Source organism: Ammospiza caudacuta, chromosome 23 (assembly GCF_027887145.1).
Source record: "Ammospiza caudacuta isolate bAmmCau1 chromosome 23, bAmmCau1.pri, whole genome shotgun sequence".
In the NCBI taxonomy this organism is placed as follows: Eukaryota; Metazoa; Chordata; class Aves; order Passeriformes; family Passerellidae; genus Ammospiza; species Ammospiza caudacuta.
In genome coordinates this window covers 6,799,677-6,822,050 of record NC_080615.1, presented here as the reverse complement: position 1 = coordinate 6,822,050, position 22,374 = coordinate 6,799,677, and the positions used below count along the sequence as shown (strand labels likewise).

The 22,374-nt window shown below is 41.5% G+C and overlaps 1 protein-coding gene across 2 annotated transcripts in view; it reads left to right on the top strand.

Moving 5' to 3' along the window:
- Nucleotides 1-745: 745 nt before the first annotated feature.
- Nucleotides 746-22,374, top strand: part of ARHGEF12 (Rho guanine nucleotide exchange factor 12) — an 87,549-nt gene continuing 65,920 nt past the window's right edge. For both annotated transcript variants that reach the window (XM_058818943.1, XM_058818942.1), the window contains exon 1: nt 746-939. In XM_058818943.1, the coding sequence (XP_058674926.1) occupies nt 908-939 (32 nt within the window). In that variant the 5' untranslated portion in view covers nt 746-907. The remainder of the gene's footprint in view (nt 940-22,374) is intronic.

The following is a 22,374-nucleotide window of genomic DNA, read 5'->3' as shown; positions in this document are numbered from 1 at the left end:
GAGGAGAAGGGAAAGAGAGGGAGGAGGAAGAGGAGGAAGAGGAGGGCGGCCGGCGGAGGGATCCGGCGGCGGGGCGGAGCGGCCGGAGGTACCAGAGCCCCACGGAGGCGCCGGGGAGGAGCGAGCTCGGCCCAGCCCGGCCCGGCCCGGCTCGGCGCAGGCTCCTCGGGACGCGCCGCTCCCGCCTCTCCCAGCAGCGCAGCGGGGCCAGCACCGCCCGGGAGAGCAGAACAGAGCAGCGCAGCGCGGTGGGGCTCGGCCCGGAACGCGGAGAGCGGAGCAGAGCGGAGCGGAGCCAGCCCGCAGCGCCCCGCTGGGTCCCGGGCCGGAGCGAGAGGCGGAGCGGCGGGGGATGGAGCCCCGGGCCTAGAGGCGGCCGCCCTGCCCGACCCCTGCGGGCGCTGCACGGGCGGGGGTCGGGGCGGGCGGGCAGCGGGGATGGGCCCGGCCGCGGGCGGGGAGCGCCGCCCGCCCCCCGAGCGCAGCCCCTGAGCCCGGCTGGACGGGCACGGGCACCATCGGCCGCTTCTGAAAAGGTTTCTTTAACCCCGCCGAGTCCGCCGAGATTGTTTTGTTGTTTCTTGTTGTTGGAGTTTTTTTCTTGCTGGAGTTTTTTTTTTTCTTTATCCCCCACGCCCCACTTCCGTGGTTTGGATATTCTGGGTGACTGCAAAGAAGAGTTTTGGAGTTGTTTTGGATTGGGTTTGGTGTTTTGTTTTTTTTTTTTTTTTTTGGTTTTTTGTTCCCTTCTCCTGCCCTTGAACTGAGTTTGTCCTCTGTGCATGCCTCTTGTGGAGCAAGGCTGGATCCTGAACCTCGGTGCATGTAAGGGGCAAAGCCTCCTTCATATTCCTGCAATAAGAGTAAAATGTAAATTGGATAATACGACTTCTTGCCAAAGGCTCCAATGAGCGGCACACAGTCCACAATCACGGACAGGTCAGTATGAAATGAGATTTCTTGATTTTTTTATTTTTTTGAAGTATGACTATTCGCAGAGCTCACGTACTTTTTGTGTTCTGGCTTCAGTGACAGACAGGATCTCAAAAGCAGGATTTAATCAGAGGTTCTGGGAACCAAGGGTGTCCTGACTGTCAAAGCAACTGGGTTAGCTTTGAAACTGACGCATTTTAAGTCCAGCAGCTTTCAGGCCTGCCAGGCTGACTTTGTAGGAGCCAGGGCGGTAATTGAGCTCCCAGGATGGGCTGGTGCTGCAGGGAACACCGAAAGCGAGGGTTCCTGCAAGGCGATGGAGCAGCAGAAACCACCAGAATTCGGCGTCCAGCTCAAACCTGAGCTCAGAGAGAGCGTTGAGGATGCACTTGGGTCTCCTTGGGTCAAGTAGTGCCGGCAGGTCACTCCAGGTGAGGGCAGGAGGGATAGCTGACAAGCAGGAATGTCTGCTGGTGTTTCCCTGAGCAGGAGCCTGCCTTTGGATACCTGCTCGGGCCTCTGGGCTGCTCTGCAGGTGCCTTTCATTACCTCTGGAGTGCTCTTGTTTGTGCTTGGGTGGTTCAGAGGAAGGGAGAAAAATGTGACAAAAAAAAAAAGTTAAGTAGGAAACATTTTAACATGCGCGTGGAATGAGTGTCTTCAGATTTTTTTTTTTTTAATGAGAAGAAAAGATACCTTTTTTGACACTGTATGCTGTGAAAACCATTGAATGTATTTTATTGTATCTCTGTGGTGGCTGTTTGGTGGTTAAGGGGTGAATGTGTGTGGCCAAGGCCTTTCCTGACCAAGCAGTTGTGGCCCAGCAGCGAGGCTGGGGCTGGGATGGGGCAATGATGCTTTGGGTGCTTGAGTTTACCAATTTTAGGTTCCAGGTGTGGGCAGGAGAGAGGCTGATGTGGTTCTCACTTAAACCCAGACTTTTTGTACTCCAAAAATCCTCACAGCACAGTCCAAAGGCTCTAGGACAGCTCAGAGTTGTGTACAATCTGTGTTTACAACTCTTCACACAGTATTAAATCTCGGCAATTAATTCTGTGGTTTGTCCTAGCAGAATTCTCTCTTCTGCAGTGCGTGAATGATTCTTGAGTTGCAGGGTGTTTTTGCTGTGTAGCAGGCGAGGCAATGACAGTAAAAAGGCATTTCAGTGGATTTGTGAGGATTTTGTTACGTACTTCAGGCCATATGTCTTGTGGCAGTTGCATGATATCAAAAAGAACGACAGGATTTTCATCCCAGGGAGCAGCTGAGTGATGCATGGAAAGGAAAAACACGAGAACAGGGAATTTAATTTACTTGTTAGTAAAACAAAATACTTTCCATTATTGAATTGGAGCAGCCAAATAAAAAAAAAAAAAAGTCTCATTTCCTTTTGCTCTCAGTCATGTCAGGAGGATGTTTCTGTTTGGTGTTCCATTAAGGTTTTGGATCAAAAGGCTTTTAGTGGCAGGTGAGGAGCTGTCTCCGCAGCCCTGGGATTTCTGGGGGAATGTGGAGGAACTGGATCTTTTCTTGTCACTGTTTTTCACCTCTGGCCTGAAGCTCTGGGGTGCAGAGTCATGGTCGTGGCTCTGCCAGGAGAGGAGAAGCTTTGGGGTGACCTCATTGTGGCCTGCCAGGACCTGAAGGAGCCGACAAGGAAGATGGAGAGAGGCTATTTTAATGGACCTAGAGTGACAGGACAAGGGGGAATGGCTTCAAACTCAGAGCAGGGTTAGGTTGGTCATTAGGGCAGAATTGTTCCCTGTGAGGATGGTGATGAGGTGTCACCATGATGATGGTGATCCCTGGAAGTGTCCATGCCAGGCTGGAGCACCCTGGGACAGTGGAGGGGTCCCTGCCCATGGCAGGGGATGGGAATGAGATGGGATTTAATGTCCCTCCCAGCCCAAACCATCCCAATCAGACAATCTCTGGTGATTCTCTGGTTTATTCCCTGGCTGAACCTTTCAGCAGGAGCCCGGACCCGGTGCTGGTGTTTGTTCCCATCTCTGCCATCCCTCTCCATCCCCAGCATTGTGCAGGGTTTGCAGAGGATGGATTTTCATCACTCCTGTCCCTGCAGAATGTTGCCCTTCCCTTCAGGCCTGGGGAGAGTCTGTGTTGCCTCTTTCATTCTGCCTCTAGAGCTCAGAATGCAAAGCAGGTGCCATAGGAATAATATTGATGCTTCCACTGTCATTAGACCTCCGTGGTATAAATCATCTGACATGTCCAATTCCCTTTGTGTTTGTCAGTCACCTTCCTTGGTGGGATTGAGATGGGAATTGCCTTAAACCAGGAGAACCCAGCCTGCATCCGTGCCAGATGGCGTTAGGAATATAATAGGGCAGCTTGGGCCTGGATTTTCCTCCATATTAGCTTTACATATTTGCATTTTGCATATATAGAGCTGCTTAAACCCACATTGCAGTCAGCAGATATTTCCTTTGCTATCCCTGCAGTTTAAGGTGGCAGTGATTTGACAGCTGTCACATTTCCCTCGTGCAGTCTGCACTTCTCGTCCTTGACATATTTTAGATCTGTTGATGATGTCATGATTACCATTAAATATATAAATTTACATATAATTTTATACACGTTTACATAAAAATTTACGTACACGTATATATATACTATATACTATATACAAATATATTTATAGCTAATAAATATAAATATATAAATATATAGAATATATAAAATTATAAATATATAATATATATTTATATAAATATATAAATTAGGAGTGTATGAATGGCCATTTCTAATGCTGTTTTGGAGCCAGGATGATAACTGATGTTTTTATTAAGTCCCTTCCTTTCCTTTTTGTTTTTTCTTTTTTTTTTATATAATTTTTTTTTTTTTTTAATTTTTGTTCTCTTTCCCAGGAAAGTTGAATGGATTTTAATGTCTGGCACTGCTGAAACGCAGTCAGGCCAGCTCATATCTGAGTGTGTCTGGGCTCATTCTCTCTGTGGACTAAACCTTAACCCAGCTAGTTTTGGTAGTGGTTATGCTCACATTGTGTTATCAGAACTCCCAAAGCAGGATTCTGTTATCAGAACTCCCAAAGCAGCATCGATTTCTGGTGTCTTTTTCTTCAAGTGCCTTCAGTCTGGAGGCAAGTGAGTGCCTGGGGAGTGGGGGGATATCAGGCATTAAATAAAAAAGGCAGAGCAGATGTTAAAGGCTGCTCTGAGTTGGCGGAGGAGCTCCTGACACACACTGCACCCAGCAGCATTTGGGGAGCACCTAAAGGATGCAGAAACACAAAAAATTATCTCCTAAAGAGCACTTGAGGCTTAAAAACACATCAGCACAGCGTGCCCCAGGAGAGCCGCGGTGCCTCGCACGGCTGCTGGGTGATGTGAGAGAGTTAAACACTGGTTGAACTTCCCCTTCTTTCCCTCAGGATGTTCTTTTACTTTGTCAGCTGCTTTTTCTTCATAGTCCTGATGCCCATTGGAGCGTATCAAACTCTTCATCTGCAGCCTTATTGCTCTGCCCCTTTATGTTTGTAAACATTTACACCCCCTCCACTTAATCCTCCCTTGGCTGGGCTGTGTTTGTGCAGAGGCCTCCTAAGGTGGCATTTATCTTGCTGGGCTGAGGAGCTCTTTGAGGTAGACACCCCCGAGCTGCTCATCTGGCTTGACTTGCTCGTCAGTGGAAGGAAATCTGCACATCCAGGGGACCTTTTATTATCCTAAAATCGGTCAGGTGACTGAGCTTCATCCAGAGCTGCATTTAGGTGAGACTTCCCGAAAAAAAAAAATAAAAATCTGTTTTTGGCCGCTCGCTGGTGCTGGGTTGGATTTTTGTTGCTGGGTGCTGTTTTTGGTGAGGGGATTGCAGATTTGCGAGCAGCTGAGGGGTGGCAGGGTTTATTGGAGGAGTTTTCCTGTTTCTGCTGCAGGGTGCCCACATTCCCTGCCTCTGGAGCTCTCCTGGCCAGCTCTGGGCGTTGCTGTGTGCTGTGCATGGCCGAGTGAGATAAGGCCTTTATTCTTCCCAAGGCCACGCTGGGGCCAGGCTGGAATTCTGAAATTCAGCCATTTCCAGCCTCTGCTTGGCCACCAAAGGCCGGCCCGAGCTCGGCTGTATCCTGTTATGACACTGGAGAAACATTTGTGCGCCATTAATTTCTTTTCACTCTCGGAGTTAACCGTATTTTTCTTCCTGTCACCGTTCCAAACACACTTCAGGGTTGAGCAATGGCACGGCTGCAGGACTTGCTTTATGTTTCTTTCTGTTTATTAAAGGCCAATAAAAGAAAGGAGGCTCTTGCTTTTTGCAGGACCTCGCTGAGGAACTGGTGGCTCTTCTCTGCAGTTGCTTGCAAATGAGTTTTATTTATAACCCTGCTGTAGTTTCTGTTGCTATGATTGGAAAACAGCAGAGGTAAAATTTACACATAATTACCCTTGAGAAGTTTTAATTGGTGATTTGCTCCTGACTTGGTATTAAAATAGACTCTAATTGTTTCTTATCTGCCTCAGATGCACTTTCCCTGTCTCTGGCTCTTTGGAAGTCCCTGTAGTAAATGAGAATTCTTGGACTCTATGGTGGGGAAAAAAAGAGTTTTATTTCTTCAGTTCTTCAGCAGGGTAAGAACTGCACAGAAAGTCACACCTTAGTTAGATGTCATTGTCGTGCATTTTTTAAATTAGCAGAGTTAGTAAAACCCAGTATTTATGGAAAATGGGCTGCAGCATGGCATCTAAGGATTAAAAAGAATAATAGTCTTTGAGTGGGGCTTTTCATCATTGTGCCTTGGCTATGTTTGGAAATTAGCAGTTGACAGAGTCTGTGCATAAATTCCTGTTTTATTCTGCTGTCCTTGGGGCTGGCAGAAGAGAGGGACTGTCTGGGGTGTTTGCTGCAGGCTGGGACACAAATGCTACCACTTGATGTTGCGTAGTTTATTAGGGCTTTTACTGGAGACAGGAGCTGAGGTGAGCTTGATTTTCTAGTTTTGAGTGGAGCTGTGGGCGTTGTGATTATTTGGGTGGAGGCAGGAATGATATTTCATCTGTGAGCCCAATTGTATAATTCTCCCTGTGCACAGAACTCCTGTTAATGGCATTTTAACATTTCAAATGGATGGATTAGGAAAGGGACCGGGATGTTGGCTCCTTCAGTTTTAGATTTTCAAAATTCTGATCCACATCTACAGGAATTTAGCAGCAAAAATAAAATAAATTCAGGGCTGTCCTAGCTTGAGAAGGAAAGTGCAGCTTGCCCTTGGAGTTTGTGGGTGGTCACTGGTGTGCACAGAACTCCTGTAAATGGCATTTTAACATTTCAAATGGGTTAGGAAAGGGACTGAGATGTTGGCTCCTTCAATTTCAGATTTTCAAAATTCCATATCTACAGGAATTTAGCAGCAATAAAAATGCACTTTAACATTTCAAATGGATGGATTAGGAAAGGGACCTGGATGTTGGCTCCTTCAATTTCAGATTTTCAAAATTCCATATCTACAGGAATTTAGCAGCAAAAAAAAATGCACTTTAACATTTCAAATGGATGGATTAGGAAAGGGACCGGGATGTTGGCTCCTACAATTTTAGATTTTCAAAATTCCGTATCTGCAGGAATTTAGCAGCAAAAATAAAATAGACTCAGTGCTGTCCTGGCTTGAGAAGGAAAGTGCAGCTTGCCCTTGGAGTTTGCTGGGGTCACTGGTGGGGTTTGTGGGTGTTCACTGGTGTCCTTTGACTTCCATGGCCTGTGTGGGAGGAGAGTTCCTCAGTCCTGCAGGGTGACAGCAGCGAGCACAGTCGTCCTGCTGCAAATCAAAGAGTCCTCTGTTCCCTCTCACAACTGCTCGGGACCTTGTTGTACAAGCGATGGTTTTGTAGAAGTGATGTTTTATTGTAGAAGTAGTGATTTAGGCGCTGGAGATTTCTGCAGTTCATCCTGAGGCTGTAGAGAACATTGGTGAATTTGCCTGGGGAAGGTGGCACACACACCTGTACCTGTTATTTTCTATATTTCATGGCTAGACACCAGAATTCAGTTATTTTCCATATTTCAAAGCTAGGCGTCAGGATTCCTGTTATTTTCTATATTTCATGGCTAGACACCAGGATTCTGTTATTTTCTATATTTCACGGCTAGACACCAGGATTCTGTTATTTTCTATATTTCATGGCTAGACACCAGAATTCTGTTATTTTCCATATTTCAAAGCTAGGCGTCAGGATTCCTGTTATTTTCTATATTTCATGGCTAGACACCAGGATTATTTGGTTCTTTTCTGCATTGGGGTCTCCCAGTGAATTTCTGCCTAAAGAATTTGAGTAGCTTCACTGACAGCTTCTCAAGAAGCTTTGGAGTATAACCATCAGGAATTTTGACATTAACTGTTGCTTTCCCATTTTCCCTGCAGTATTTGGAGCAGCATCCTTTACCTCTCATGGTTAAAATCCTCAGCCCTACCTGGGCAGCTCTGTGTGCAGTTCTGCAGAGTGTCTCAGTGTTTGCTTTGGTCTGGAGATTGAATTCTCCACTCCTCCTCCTCGAGGTGGTCCTTGGGGTCACCGGGGAGATCTGTTGGCTGTGCTGCTTGGAAGATAAGCTCAGCTTCTCGCCTTGAGCCTTTATCCTCCAGGTTTCTCCCTAAAAACCTCTCCCCTCTGAAAATGAGCAGTTGGAGATTTATTAATGAATCCCATTTGTATTATCCTGGTGTTTCTAGTGGATATATTGCTGTAAAAATGCTTCTTGTAGCATTCCAGATATTCCTCTGCCTAAGCACTCCCTCTGATATTTTATCTGCTTTGAGATAAGCAGATTTTCCTGTGTGAGAGATGTCAATAGCACTAAGAGAAAATAGATTTCAATGCATATTTTCAGGTAGGTGATGCTGTGTTCTGTGGCCCTGCTCTGGATAATTATTAGGTTTAAAGAATAAAAGTCTTAGTTCATGTCTCAGCTTGATTAAAGGAAGGGTCAGGAGCCTGGATGTTGGTAATATCTCAACATCAGAAGAGAGAGCTTAAAATAAGGAGCAGTAAGGGAATCAGTAAAATGAAAAGGGATGTAAAACGTGCAGTGTTTGATTAAGAATGCAAAAGGGATAAAATACAAGACAGGATACATACAAAATAGTAACAGCACACTTAGAAAAAGACAGGAAGAAGCAACGTTTACTCGTTTTTCTTTGAAAATAAAACATGTAAAAATAAATACATTAAAATGACAGGAAAAAAACAGCGTCCTTATGTTTCAAATGTAAGCATAAGTATAAATAGTCAAAGCCAAACAAACAGTGTTCAGCCTGTGACATTCACAAATGGTCTGGATGTTTTGTTATCACCCTGCATCCTTTCCTTGAGGATTTTCAGTGTTGTGTCTGTTTGACTTCTGAGGCCCATGGGCAGGAACCCTTTCTTGCAGCCTGATGGTAAATAAGAAACATTTCTGTTTACATTTGTTGGCAAACACTTCAATGTGATCCTCTGGGGTTATTTTAAGCTCTGTTTTGACAAGGCTGAAAGGTCTGGGCTGGGATGTTCGGTGGCAAAAGTGTTTTCATGGAATTGCTGTGGCACTGGCAAAGATCACAGCACAGGTTTCTGTACTTGGAATAATCCTGGTGTGGTGTCCATCCATTGTCCTGTCCATCCCTGGGATGCTGTCAGCTGTCCTGGCATGGGGGGCATGGTCACAAGTGGCACTGGGGCTCAGCTCTTCCAAAAAATAAACTTTTTATGGGCAGGGAGCAGAGTTGGGTAACAGCTGAACTGTGTGAATCAATCAGCAGGGCCTCTTGGTGCTACAAAGTTGAAATGTTCAGAACCTAAGAGATAATCTCCGTGTTCTGGCAGCTCTTGGTTGCTCTCAAGAGCTGTGGCTGCAAGGGCAGAACTCAAACTGGTTTTACTCCTGAGCTCATGAAATGTGTTTTGGAAATTTTCAGGGATATTGGTGGGAATGTGAATTTTGTTCAGGTGCTGTTCCTTATTGAACCTGTGAGTAGCAGCACAGCTGACTCTGGTCTGTGTGAGAAGCTGCTCCTGAATTTATTTGCAGGCAGTGAATCCTGATTTGTGCTACCACCTGCAGCCCTGGGTGACTTCCCAAGTGGAATCAATAACCTGAGAGGAATTCAACACTTTTCTAGAGTGAGCTGCAGTGCTGGAGAGGGGCTGGAAAACTTAGGTGGGATCTGGATTGACCTGAGCAAGCATTTCCCAGCGTGGAGGAAAAGCCCCATGTGTTTAATAAAGCACCAGACCGGTGTTAGACAGGCAGAGGACTGGGAGTCCACCACTCCCATAAACATACAAGCTGCAACCTGCAGGCTCACCTGAAGCATCTGATGGCTGCTTGAAAGTCTTTTTTAGCCTGTTTTGATAGTGGCTGTTGGTGCAGCTCCTTGGCAGCACTTCAGACAAGGCGTCTCCTCCGAGCGTGGCACCGCTGCCTTTCTGCTGTGCCCACATGCAAAAAGGGGATCCTGCTGCCAGAAAAGGGATGGAAAACGTGGAAAGGCAGAGAATTCAAGGAGGGAAGCCATAACGAGCCAGCAGAGAGAGGAAATAGGAAAAAGCTGCAGTGCAAGACAGGAGAGATCAATAGGAAGTGAGCGAGAGGGAGAGAAACGGTGGCAGCTGCCAGATAGGAGAGAGGTTTCCTGCCTGCCCCGGGGCCAGGAGCTGCTGCTGGAGAGCAGAAAGGTCTGAAAAGGCAGGGCTGGAGCTCGGGGTGCTGGGCAGGGCTGGGGGAACCCCTTCAGCGCCTGGGAGTGCCCCTCTGGCTCTGGGTGACAGCAGCTCCCATGTGGCAGCATCTGAGCTGTGTCCGATAATTCCTTTCTTCTGGGAGCAATTCCTGTTCTGCTGTCAAAGCTGCTCCTCACAAGCACCAGCACAACCTTGTTTTCTGCTCTGTGTCAATAGGATTTTTATTTTTTGTTTTGTTTAATTATAATTATTATGGTGTCCTAAATGAGGCAGTGGCCTCAGCCAACAGCAAGCTGCTGTTCTGGGGATTTAAAAGAGGGATTTTCCCTGCTGCTGCAGACTCTGTCCTGGCTGAGGCAGCAGCATCAGCTCTGGCAGATATCCAGGGGGAGCTGCAATAGGGGAGAATGAATTTATATCATTTATATCATGCGGGTTTCCTAAATGTGAGGATGGGGGGCATCCTGGTGTGCCAAGGATAAATCTCCGGGCGCTGAGGTGCAGCTCTGCAGTTTGTTCCTGCAGCCTGTCAGGAGGCACCAAATGATGGGCTGTGGTTTGCCCTGTGGTCCGGGGAGTGGAAGTGGTTCCTGTGGGCACAGATGCGATCTGAACACACCAACAGCCTCGGTGGCTGTGCTGGGGAAGGTGCTCAGGGATCCTGCACAGAGCCCTTTGCTCCTCTTGGGGGGTTTGATTTGCTGCGAGGGTGTGCTAAAGGCTGGGGGTGCCCAAAGGAGCGGCTGAGCAGGTGCTGCTCTGCCCTCAACCATCAGCAGTAAAGGAAAATATCTTGCAATAACTCAGAAATAAAGGCAAACACCTTGCAATAATTCAGAAATAATGATCTAAAAGAGCAGAGCTCTCTAGATCATTACTCCCTAGAAATATCTGGATTATCTATCTAGGTATCTGATCTCTAGATTTAGATACTTCAGTGCTGGGTGTTTTGATATGATACTGGGAATTGGTAAATATTATTTTCCCTTTTGAGTACAACTGGAAGCCCCAAAGTTGGTCACTCACATTATGGAAACCGCTGTGAAAATGAAATAATGAGGGGTGAAATAATGAGGGGGAAAAAAAGGCAAGCACATGTTTCTTGCAGTATATCTTTTTGATATGTAGATATCTGATCTCTTCAGATACTTCATTGTAAGAGTTTGATAATATTGACAATTGGTAAATATCATTTGCCCCTTTAAGGACAACTGAAAACCCCAAGTTTTCCACTCAGGTCACTCATGTTATGGAAACTGCTGTGAGAATTAAATAGTGAGGGGGGAAAAAAGGGGGAAAAAAGGATATACTGCAAGAAACATGGGCTTGCCTATCTGACATCTGATATCTACTTATCTGATCTCTTTAGATGCTTCATTGCTGAGTGATTTGGAGTGAGAGTTTGATAATACTGGGAATTGGTAAATATTATTTGTCCCTTTGAGGACAACTGAAAGCCCCAAGTTGGTCACATTATGGAAACTGCTGTGAGAATTAAATAGTGAGGGGAAAAAAGGGGAAAAAAAGGCAAGCAAGTGTTCCTTGCAGTAGTTATATCTTATATCTAGATATCTGATCTCTTCAGATACTTCATTGGTGTAAGAGTTTGATAATATTGGGAATTGGTAAATATTATTTGCCCCTTTGAGGACACCTGAAAGCCCCAAGTTGGTCACTCACATTATGGAAACTACTGTGAGAATTAAATAGTGAAGGGAAAAAGAGGCAAGCACATGTTTCTTTATCTAGATATCAGCTTTCTGATGTCTAGATATTTGATCTTTTTAGATATTTCATTGCTGGGTGATTTGGTGTAAGAGTTTGATAATCCTGGGAATTGGTAAATATTATTTGCCTCTTTGAGGACAATTGAAGGCCCCAAGTTTTACACTTGGGTCACTCACATTATGGAAACTGCTGTGAGAATTAAATAGCAAGGGGGGAAAAAAGGCAAGCACACGTTTCTTGCAGTATATCTTTCTGATATCTGATATGTAGATATCTGATCTCTTCAGATACTACATTTTAAGAGTTTGATAATACTGGGAATTGGTAAATATTATTTGCCCCTTTGAGTACAGCTGAAAGCCCCAAGTTGTTCACTCGCATGATGCAAACTGCTGTGAGAATTAAATAGTGAGGGGGGAAAAAAGGGGAAAATAAAGGCCAGCACATGTTTCTTGCAGTCTGGAAAGCTGCAGGAATGTTGGTGCTGGCTGTAAATGCTGCAGCGCTGTTTACTTTGGATGTTACCCAGTGCAGCTTCAGCTGAATGTATGGCACACCAAGCCTGGCCTCCTCTCGCTTCCCTCCCAGCTCATTATCAGCTCCCACACCGGGGGACAGCCAGCGGTTGGTTTTTGGTGTCTGTCACAGACATTTCTCCACAGAAATCCTTCCTTTTGGATTTCTGTGTCTTCGGGAGGCCAGAGGCCTCTGAAGACAAGGTAAACAATTATCATCAGCTGCTGTGGAATGCAATAGGATTCACCTTGATTGGCTCATTTTCTATGTTTATAATTAAGAGCCAATCACCAGTGCAAGCCAGGGGACTGAGTCCTTGGCCACAACTTTGTTGTGGGTTCTTTTCTATCTCTTCTTAGCCTAGCTAGCAGCTCTGCAAAACCTCTCTCTATATTCTATTTAGTATAACTATAATGTATTATATCATATATTAATAAATCAAGCCTTCTGATTCAAGATACAAGATTCACCGTCTCTCTCTCACCAGCCAGCGGTCGCTGTAATAGGTGTCCGCACCTGCTCAGCCCCACCTCGGCCTCCCCGGGGCTCCCGGCCCTGCCCGAGCAGGCTCAGCCCCGGGTGTAGGGCAGGAAAAGCCCCCGGTGCTGCCGGGGAGGGGACAGGCCCCGGGCGCTGCTCTGCCTCCCCCAGACACAGAGAATTCAGTTCCGCTGGGCGGGGAGAGGACACAGCTCTGCAGCAGCTTTGGGCTGCCTGGAAAAATCGAAATCCTCTCCCTGGCAGTCAGCCAGATGGAAAGAACCTGTCCCTTCCCACTCCCTTCTTTTAGTTATTTTCTAATTTTTAAAATATTTTTTGTATTTTTATGTTTTATTTCTTAATTTATTTTTGCGTTTCTTAGTTTTTAAATGTTAATTTTCTAATTAAGTTTATTTTTTATTTTTTAATTTTTAAAATATTTTGGTATTTTTATGTTTTATTTCTTAATTTATTTTTGCGTTTCTTAGTTTTTAAATGTTAATTTTCTAATTAAGTTTATTTTTTATTTTTTAATTTTTAAAATATTTTGGTATTTTTATGTTTTATTTCTTAATTTATTTTTGCGTTTCTTAGTTTTTAAATGTTAATTTTCTAATTAAGTTTATTTTTTATTTTTTAATTTTTAAAATATTTTGGTATTTTTATGTTTTATTTCTTAATTTATTTTTGCGTTTCTTAGTTTTTAAATGTTAATTTTCTAATTAAGTTTATTTTTTATTTTTTAATTTTTAAAATATTTTGGTATTTTTATGTTTTATTTCTTAATTTATTTTTGCGTTTCTTATTTTTTTAAATGTTGATTTTCTAATTAAGTTTATTTTTTTATTTTTTAATTTTTAAAATATTTTTATGTTTTTATTTTTTATTTCTTTATTTTTTAGTCTTTGTTTCTTATTTTTTAAATATTTGGTTTTTTATTTTTTATATTTTCATTTTTAATTTTTCTTTAATTTTTCTTTAATTTTTCTTTAATTTTTCATTTCTAGTTAATATTTTTCTAGTTAATATTTTTCTAGTTAATATTTTTCTAGTTAATATTTTTTCTATTTAATATTTTTTATTTCAATTTAATATTTATTTAATTATTTATTTCAATGTAATATTTATTTATTTATTTCAATGTAATATTTATTTATTTATTTATTTACTTTTTACTTTTTAATTTTTACTTTTTAATTTTTACTTTTTAATTTTGATGTTTCACTTTTATTTTTAATTGTTTTCCACACTTTTATATTTTTATATTTAATTTTTAACATCTAAATCCGTTTTTATCATCATCCCAGCTCCTGGGAGGTGGCTCAGCTGAGTCTCCCTCACAGGAAAATCACAGCAACTCAAAAAAATCTGCTGAAAATTTTTTGCTCCATCTGTCGCTTTCCATATCCAGAGAAAATGGCTCCTTCCCATCTCCAGATTGATTCTTGGGATACTGATGGGATTTGATCAGCAAAGATCTCAAGGCACTTAAAGTTTAACCTTGAAATAATTTGATTTTTCTGTTTTTTTATTGGGGAATCTGGCTGTGTTCTGGCCCTGGTAATCCAGGCACAATCCCTGGGAATATATATTATATATTTAATTTTGTGGAATATATTCCTCTCAAATAAATATTGCTGCATAGTATATATAGGGATTTAGGGTTTTCCTTTCTTTTATCCTTTTTGTTTAATTAAATGCCTTTTAGATCAAAAAGCTTGCCCCAAAAGAACATTTCAAAGAAAGAGAAAAATAACAAAGAACATGCAAATCATGAGGTGGGGTCTGTTGTTCTTTTTTTCTTTTAGTTAAATAAATAGGTAGTTTGTAATTGGTTTTGGGGATGAGCACAAAGGGACTCTGGACACTTCAAACAAGAACTGTGATTTGTTTATTTAAATTGTAAATTTCAATGTGAAAATCTCTTCATCTTCTCCTCTGAGGTGCGTTTGGATCCCTTTGCTGTGGCAGTAAATGAGAATAAATGTAAAATACAGCGCGGAGCTGTGTGGCAGTGAGGAGCCCTCTCAGGTACCCGGGATTTCAGGGAATTCTCTCTCAGCTGAGCTGGGGTTGGTGGCACATCCCTGCACCTGTTCCCCAATTCCACGAACATGTGCAGGAGGAAATGCCCAGCAGAAATGAATTTTCTGTAGCTCGGGAGCTGCCTGGGCTCTCCCCCTCTCTCTGCTCCATCACGTGGAGATGTTTGCTTTAGATTAAAACCCTGCTCTGGCATCCTGCTGCTTCCCCTGCTGCAGCAGAGACCTTGGGAGGAGCGATCTCAGTGAGCTGAGAGAAAACTGCATTTCCCTTGGCTTTAATGCCCTCAGCACTGGCATTCTGCTGCTGACCAGGGCTAAATTTAATATTTACAGCTTTGTGGGGTTTTCAGAGACCCCTGATGAAGGCAGGAATGATGAATCTGACTCCATGTTCTCAGAAGGCTCATTTATTACTTTATGATACTATATTACATCATATATATATATATAGATTATATAATATAGTATATTAAACTATACTATACTAAACTATACTAAAGAATACAGAAGGGATACAGACAGAGGGCTAAAAAGATAATAATGAAAACTCGTGACTCTTTTCAGAGTCTGACACAGCTTGGCCCCAATTGGCCATTAAATAAAAACAATTCACACGAAACCGATGAAACGATCACCTGTTAGTAAACAATTCCCAAACTACATTCTAAAGCAGCAAAACATAGAAGGAGTAAATCAGGTAATTATTATTTTCATTTTTCTCTGAGGCTTCTCAGCTTCCCAGGAGAAAATCCTGGACAAAAAGATTTTTGGACAATCTCAGTTCCTTAAGCTCTGGTGCTAACACAACATTTTGTTCATCCTGTGCGATGTGGACAGCTGATGGGTGATGAATGTGCTTGGTTGATACAGGAAATTGGAAATTAAGGTTTGTTTGGGCATTTAGAGTTTGTCAGGACAGCAAACAGAGAGGGAGTTGTGGTTTCTTTCAGGGATGGGTGACTGATCTAGCTGCTAACAGCCAGCAAAATTCAGCTTTCTTTAGCTAAAACAGGAATTATAACACTTTATCTTATCTATTTGATAGATAATTCAACTGTCTGTAGGTGAGCTGTGTGCCTGCTCTGCTAAAATAGAAATTATAACACTAAATATTGTCTATTTGATTATCTATTTGCACAGCAGTCACTGGGTTAAAATTTCCTTGATTTCTGTTTGATGGATAATTCAGCTTTCTGTAGGTGAGCTGTGTGCATGCTCTGCTAAAACAGAAATTATAACACTGAATGTTTTCTGTTTGATAGATAATTCAACTTTCTGTAGGTAAGGTATGTGTATGCTCTGCTAAAACAGAAATTATAACACTTTATGTTATCTATTCAATGGATAATTCAACTTTCTGTAGGTGAGCTCTGTGCATGATCTGCTAAAGCAAATTATAACACTTCATTTTATCTATTTGATGGTCAAATGTTACCTGCAAAGCAGGCACTGGGTTAAAATTTCCCTGATTTCTGCCCTGCTGAGGAGCAGGAAGCGCCTCATATCCAGCACAGTACAAATATATGATGAGTAAATAATAAAAAATCCAGGTGAATCAGCTGCTGGAGGAGGGGCAGTGAGCCCTGTGAACCTTCTGCTGTGGAATCTCAAACCAGGGGCAGATGCAGGAGTTAAACAATAAAATTGGAGTTAAACAATAAAACTTCCTGGCAAGGTTTGAAACCTTCCTTTCCTCCCTGTGTGCGCTGGCCTTTAGCGGAAGGGGAGATGGAGAGCCCTGGAAAGGCTGTGGGTTATCCCAATATCGCATGGAGGACAAAGTCAGAAATAAAGTGAATTTTGGGGGACATAAATTGATGCTTGGCTCATTAACAGTACCTGGAAACACTGGCAAATCTGTATTTGTGTGGTTTTTGTTGTACTGAAGCAGTGAGAAAATAAAAGTGTGTTTTAATGCTATAAAAAAATGGATTTATTCCTTTTCAGGGCTGTGAGTACAGGTATTGCTAAATTGCATTTTAACTTGGGTTTTTCTCCCTGCTTTCTGAATTTGGGTCTGTAAAGCTGCAGGTGTGGGATGGAATAATGATAAAGCCAGCCCTGACTTGTTCTGGGGTCAACATTTTGATGTTTGATCCTGTCCTTGAGTCTGTTGATGTTTTGTACTGTAAAACTGGGCTGGGATGAAATTTATGGTGAATTAAAAAGGGACCTGCAGAATTCTTTGGAAACAATAAATGAAGCTGTGCCCCTCCCTCCCTGCTCCTTGACAAATAGTGAGCAGTTCATGGAGTTTTATGGGCCTGCAAGTATTTATTGCTGACAATTCCCAGCCCTGGAGTGAAGCAGAACAAGGTATTGAGTGCTAAATCCATGGAGTTGGTGCTTTGTTTTTTCTCTCTCTCTGAATTATGACACAGATTTAACAGCTCTGGTCAGTTTGCTGTGAATGAAATGGATTTTGCCTTAGCAAATGGAGTTTCCCAGCTCTCACTGCTCTCTTTTCAAGTTGTCAGCTATAGAATAATTACTTCTTTCTAATTTATGCTGTTTTGGCATGGACTCAAGTTTGCATTTAGTGGCTGGCATAAATATTACATTTTAGAGCTGCTTTGGGAGGGGGCTTTTGTTTTTTTGGTCAGACTTACTGGAATTGGTTGAACTTAATTCAATGACAGGATAAGCAAAAATTTGTTTAGATAGGCTGTTCTGAAATGTTTAATGCCTTCTAAAATTGTTCATGGTAAAAGATCAAGGAAGGAAACTCGGTGACCTTTTCAATGCAGCTCCATAGAACTCATTTTCCTATGCCAGAAGTCAGCCCAGACAATGAAACTGAAACAGGGTTCTCTTTCATAAAGGATCTTTCATGTTTTGCTTGTGCAGATTTATTTTTTTTTAATCACAGATTTAGCAGACTTCACAGCTGTCTTTTAATCAGTTTCCATATTTGTACCAGAACTTTCTTATTTTAATTACTGTCTGTAGAAACCATTCAGCTGCTTGTTGGGTGACACAGTTGAAAATGATAATTTTCTGTAATTCTTTTCTTGGCTTAGATCATTCCAGTAATATCTATTAGCAGCAAATGCTCGGAGTTAAGATTTTGTGCTGAAAGTTTGAATGATTCAGTGTGGGGGTTTTTTTAGAGCTGATTTTAAAGCAGTTTCTCCCCTGTGTAAATCACTTTTGTTTTTTCCTTTGTGGGTAATACTTCTGCATGGGATTTAATCTTTTATATCTTTTATGCCAGCTTTAATTTGAATTTTCCCTGGCATGGTGCAGATGCTGCACTCAGGTTTCACTCAGTGACTGTTACAGCCCATGATTGTACTTGAAAAATTGAGGATTTTTCTTAAGGCATTCTCATCTCCATCCTAAAAACATTTGCTTACCTCTTATGTAATATATAATGTGCAATATATAATATGTAATATGCAATGTATAATGTAGACTGTATAATGTAGACTGTATAGTATATAATATATAGTATGTCATATATAGTATATAATATATAGTATATAATATAGAATATAAGTATAATAACATATAATATATTCATATTATATATATTCATATCTATAAAATGATTCATTATTTATATTTACAATTTCATATTTTATATAAAAGTATTTATTATATAATATAGAATTATATAGCAAAATAGTTGAAAAATATAGCAAAATAGTTCAATAGTATACAGCAAAATAGTTGAAAAATACTGAAAGTTTGCAGGAGTTCTGGCCTGTGCACTGCCTTCCCAAATAAGTTGTATGTGCCAAATATCTGTGATATTTTTTGTGCACCTCAAGGTGTCACTTCTTTTTTAAAAAGGAGTTCTGGTACTGATGTAAGGCTGATCTGAGCAGCATTCCCACATCAATTGTCCATCTCCTTTTTTCCTGCAAAAACAATTTCCTGTTTCTGTAGCTCAGTTTTTTGTTTTCCCAGCTAAGTCCCAGTAGTTGAAGGAGCTGAGGTAATGAGGGGTTGGTCTGTGTGAAGCAGTGGGTTTGGAAAATGATGATTTTATCTGCTCTAAGCTGTCTCCTCTGACTTACAGAAACCCTGAGAGGAAGCTGCTGTGTCTTTAACTTTCACTGTCTCTTATGTAACCCAGCATGGTTGGGATACTCACATCAAAAATTAACTTATTTCTTCATCAGGTTGTCTCATGCTCTCCATAAAACATACCGAGAGAGAAAAGAAAATATAGAATTCCCCACGCTTGATTAAAGTGCAGTTCTGTGCCTCTAACACCTTTATGGCTTTTTGTGGGATGTGCTGACAGAGCAGGGCAGGATTTTTGTGCTTGAAAAGACTCAGGTGTTTCTCAGATGTGTCTGAAAGGTGGAGGTCACGGGGTGGACTCTGATCCTTGCTGAAATATATCAGATTTCTTACATTTCTTCTTGTCTGTGCTTTAATATTTACATATTCTCTCAAAAAACCTCCGTAGCAGTCTTCTGCTAGTTCCTGTTTATTTAGGATGTGTGGGTTGGACTTTGTTCCTTGATATAAAATAGGAGAAGTGAACATTCTGAGCCTAAAGGAAAGGGAGGGAATGAGGATCAGTGCTAATGTAAAACTCTGTGGAGTATTTTGCATATTCTGATGGGGGAACTGGGCAGCCATTCTCTAACTGGTGATTTTTGGGGCTAATAAAAAGTGCTGGAAAGTTTTTTATTTATTGATGTGATGTGTGGGGTTCAGTGCTAATATAAAGCTCTGTGGAGTATTTGGATATTCTGATGGGGGAACTGGGCAGACATTCTCCCACTGGTAATTTTTGGGGCTAATAAAAAGTGTTGGAAAGTTTTTTATTTATTGATGTGATGTGTTACAAAAAAATGTTAGGGATTCAGTGCTCATATAAAGCTCTGTGGAGTATTGGCATTTTCTGATGGGGAAACTGGGCAGCCATTCTCTAACTGGTAATTTTTGGGGCTAATAAAATATATTGGCAAGCTTTTATTTATTGATGTGATGTGTTATAATATTAGGGATTCACTGCTTAAAAATGCCCGTGTCCATCTATCCATATCCTGCTGGTGCCTGCATGGAATGTTTTGTCAATAACAGATTATTTTCATCCATAAAATTGAATGAACGAATTCAGTTGAATTTCCCAACAATTCTGAGTGAGGTTTGGTCTCTCTAAACTGCAGATTCCACATGATGGAATCCCAGCCTGGGGTGGGATTGGAGGGACCTTAAAGCTGATTTTGTCCCATGGGCAAGGGACACCTTGCAAGGCAGGGACACCTTGCACTATCCCAGCATGGCCTTGGACACTTCCAGGGGCAGTTCCCACATCCCAAACAGGATCCTGGAAGTTTGGGGAGCTGAAGGCTGAGGATTTCCTGGCAGGGCTGCCCCAGCCCTGCAGGATGGGATGCTGGATCCTCCTGGATCCTTTCCACAGGGGTGGGGACTCCGTTCCTTGGGGAGCGTTGCCTCTCGCCCTGTGCAGCTCTGGGAAGTTCTGGGAAGTTCTGCTTTTACCCAGGCCTGCTCCTTGCTGGGGGAAAGGTCTGGAAATTGTGTGTAAATATTTACCAAAGGCCAGCCTGGCCAGCACAGAGCTGGGATTGAATGAGTGGAGGAGCTTTGCAAGGAGGAGAGAATTCCTTAATCAATACAAAATATTGCAGACCAGAATTGCTGTTCCTTGCACAGAGGATGGAGCACAGAGATTGGAAAGTTTTGGGATATTGAGGCTTGGAAATGTTTTAGAAGCACTTAATTTTCATTATTTTTATTATTCTTTACTCTAAATAGGCAAAGACAACTCTCTAAATAGGTTTGTCACCATAGCCCAGCCTGACCAGCACAGAGCTGGGATTGAACGAGTGGAGCAGCTTTGCAAAGAGGAGAGAATTCCTTAATTAATATTGGGGACCAGAACTTATGTTCCTTGTAAAGAGGATGGAGCACAGAGATTGCAGAATTCTGGGATATTCAGGCTTGGAACTTGTGTCATGTTTTAGAAGCACCTAATTTTGATTATTTTTGTTATTATTTATTCTAAATAGGTATAGACAGCTCTCTAAAAAGGGTTATTACCATATCCCAGCCTCAGCAGCACAGAGCTGGGATTGAATGAGTGGAGGAGCCTTGCAAGGAGCAGAGAATTCCTTAATAAATACAGAATATTTGGGACCAGAATTGCTCTTCCTTGTAAAAAGAGATGGAGCACAGAGATTGCAGAATTCTGGGATATTGAGGCTTGGAAATGTTTTAGAAGCACTTAATTTTCATTATTTTATTATTATTTATTCTAAATAGGCAAAGACAACTCTCTAAATAAGGTTGTTACCATGGCCTGAGCAGCACAGAGATGGGATTGAACCAGGAGAGGAGCTTTGCAAAGAGGAGAGAATTCCTTAATCAATATAAATATACCTTAATCAATATAAATATATAATCAATAATCAATATTGGGGACCAGAATTGCTGTTCCTTGTAAAAAGGATGGACCACAGAAATGAGAAGATTTTGGGATATTGAGGCTTGGAACTTGTGTGAAGTTTTAGAAACACTTAATTTTCATTAATTTTATTATTCTTTAAATAGGCAAAGACAACTTTGTAAATCACTACTTATTCCTACTCCACCTTGCCCATGTTCTTAGGAGAGATTTCTTTTATAATTATGTATTTTTTCCATACTTTTTCCTTATCTTCCTTCCCTGCTGTTGTGCAGCACTGTAGAAATCCCTGTGGATTTAAAACACTGATATTCCATTTCCAGTCCCCGCCATTTCTTGGCTATCTCTTAATTTCTCCTAAAAAACCTGATTGCATCAGACTTTTTTTGCTTTTTATGGTCATTTTTTTCCCCCTCCTCCAAATTGTTTTCTTATTATGTCCTGTGACTGAGCGTGCTGGGGGAAGGAAATGTGGGAAATCAGAGTAGGAAGCAAGATAGAAGCTTCCATTCCTGATTTTTTCTTGTTTTTCCATTGTTTCCTGGCAGCTGTGTTGCTTTGCACTTGAAAGGGATGTATTGTGTTGCTTTCTCCCAAAAGCTGTTGATAAAATAGAAATAAAAATTAATCCTCTAATTTTTTAAAGTTAATTATTTCTATGAGCAAAAAAAATTTTGCAGACAACACAACTCTTACATGACTCTGCCCTAAAGTCCTTTTTTTAGATATTAAATATTTTTCCTGATGGACTGAAATTTCATTTGGATTCTTCAAAGTCTGTTTGACTTCTTTGTAAAAAAGAGGAGCTGCAATATCCATTTCTGACCCTTTTAAGCTTTGTTTTATGGTACAAATGCATTTATTTTCCCAAGTGCTCATGCCAGCAACAGAATTATGTTTGAGGGAATTGCAAATGTCCCTCTTGAGTTAAAAGCCTTGAAACATATTCCTTTTGTATTCCTGGTTCCTCCTCGCTGACTTTAATGACTTCAAGTTAAAGATTTTGCATGAAAATTGAAAATGGATGGGGTTTTTTGCAAGGATATTATATATAATATAAAACCACAAGCATATATAAAAGACATAAATATGTAAAAGACATAAATAAATAGATATAATATATGAAATAATACATAATACTCTATAATGTTTATGTATTTTTATGATTGTAAAGCACCCTGCAACCTTAAATTGGTGGTAAGGGTAAACTGAGGCAGGCAGCTGGGAAATGTGAATGAAGGAAATAGGAAATATCAATGTTTTAACCAAAATATCCTTTAGTAAATTAAGGTTTATTGGTCTGTCAGATTGTCCCATCTGTGTTTCACTTGATGATGAGGAGCATTAGGGAGAAAAATGTGGAAATGTTTGATTTTAGACTGTAACCCAAGTTTAAAAATACTTCTGTTTTGACACCCTCAGCAGAGGCTGTTTGGTGCATGTGATTCTCACCCAGGCATGAAAAACAAACTGGGATTTTCAGCCCCTTTTCCCTGGTTTCATTAACTCTGTGATTCCACAGAGGTTAAAAACCCCAGTATTGATAATTCTTTCCCTTCCCAAGGATTGTGAATATTCCTGTGAGGAT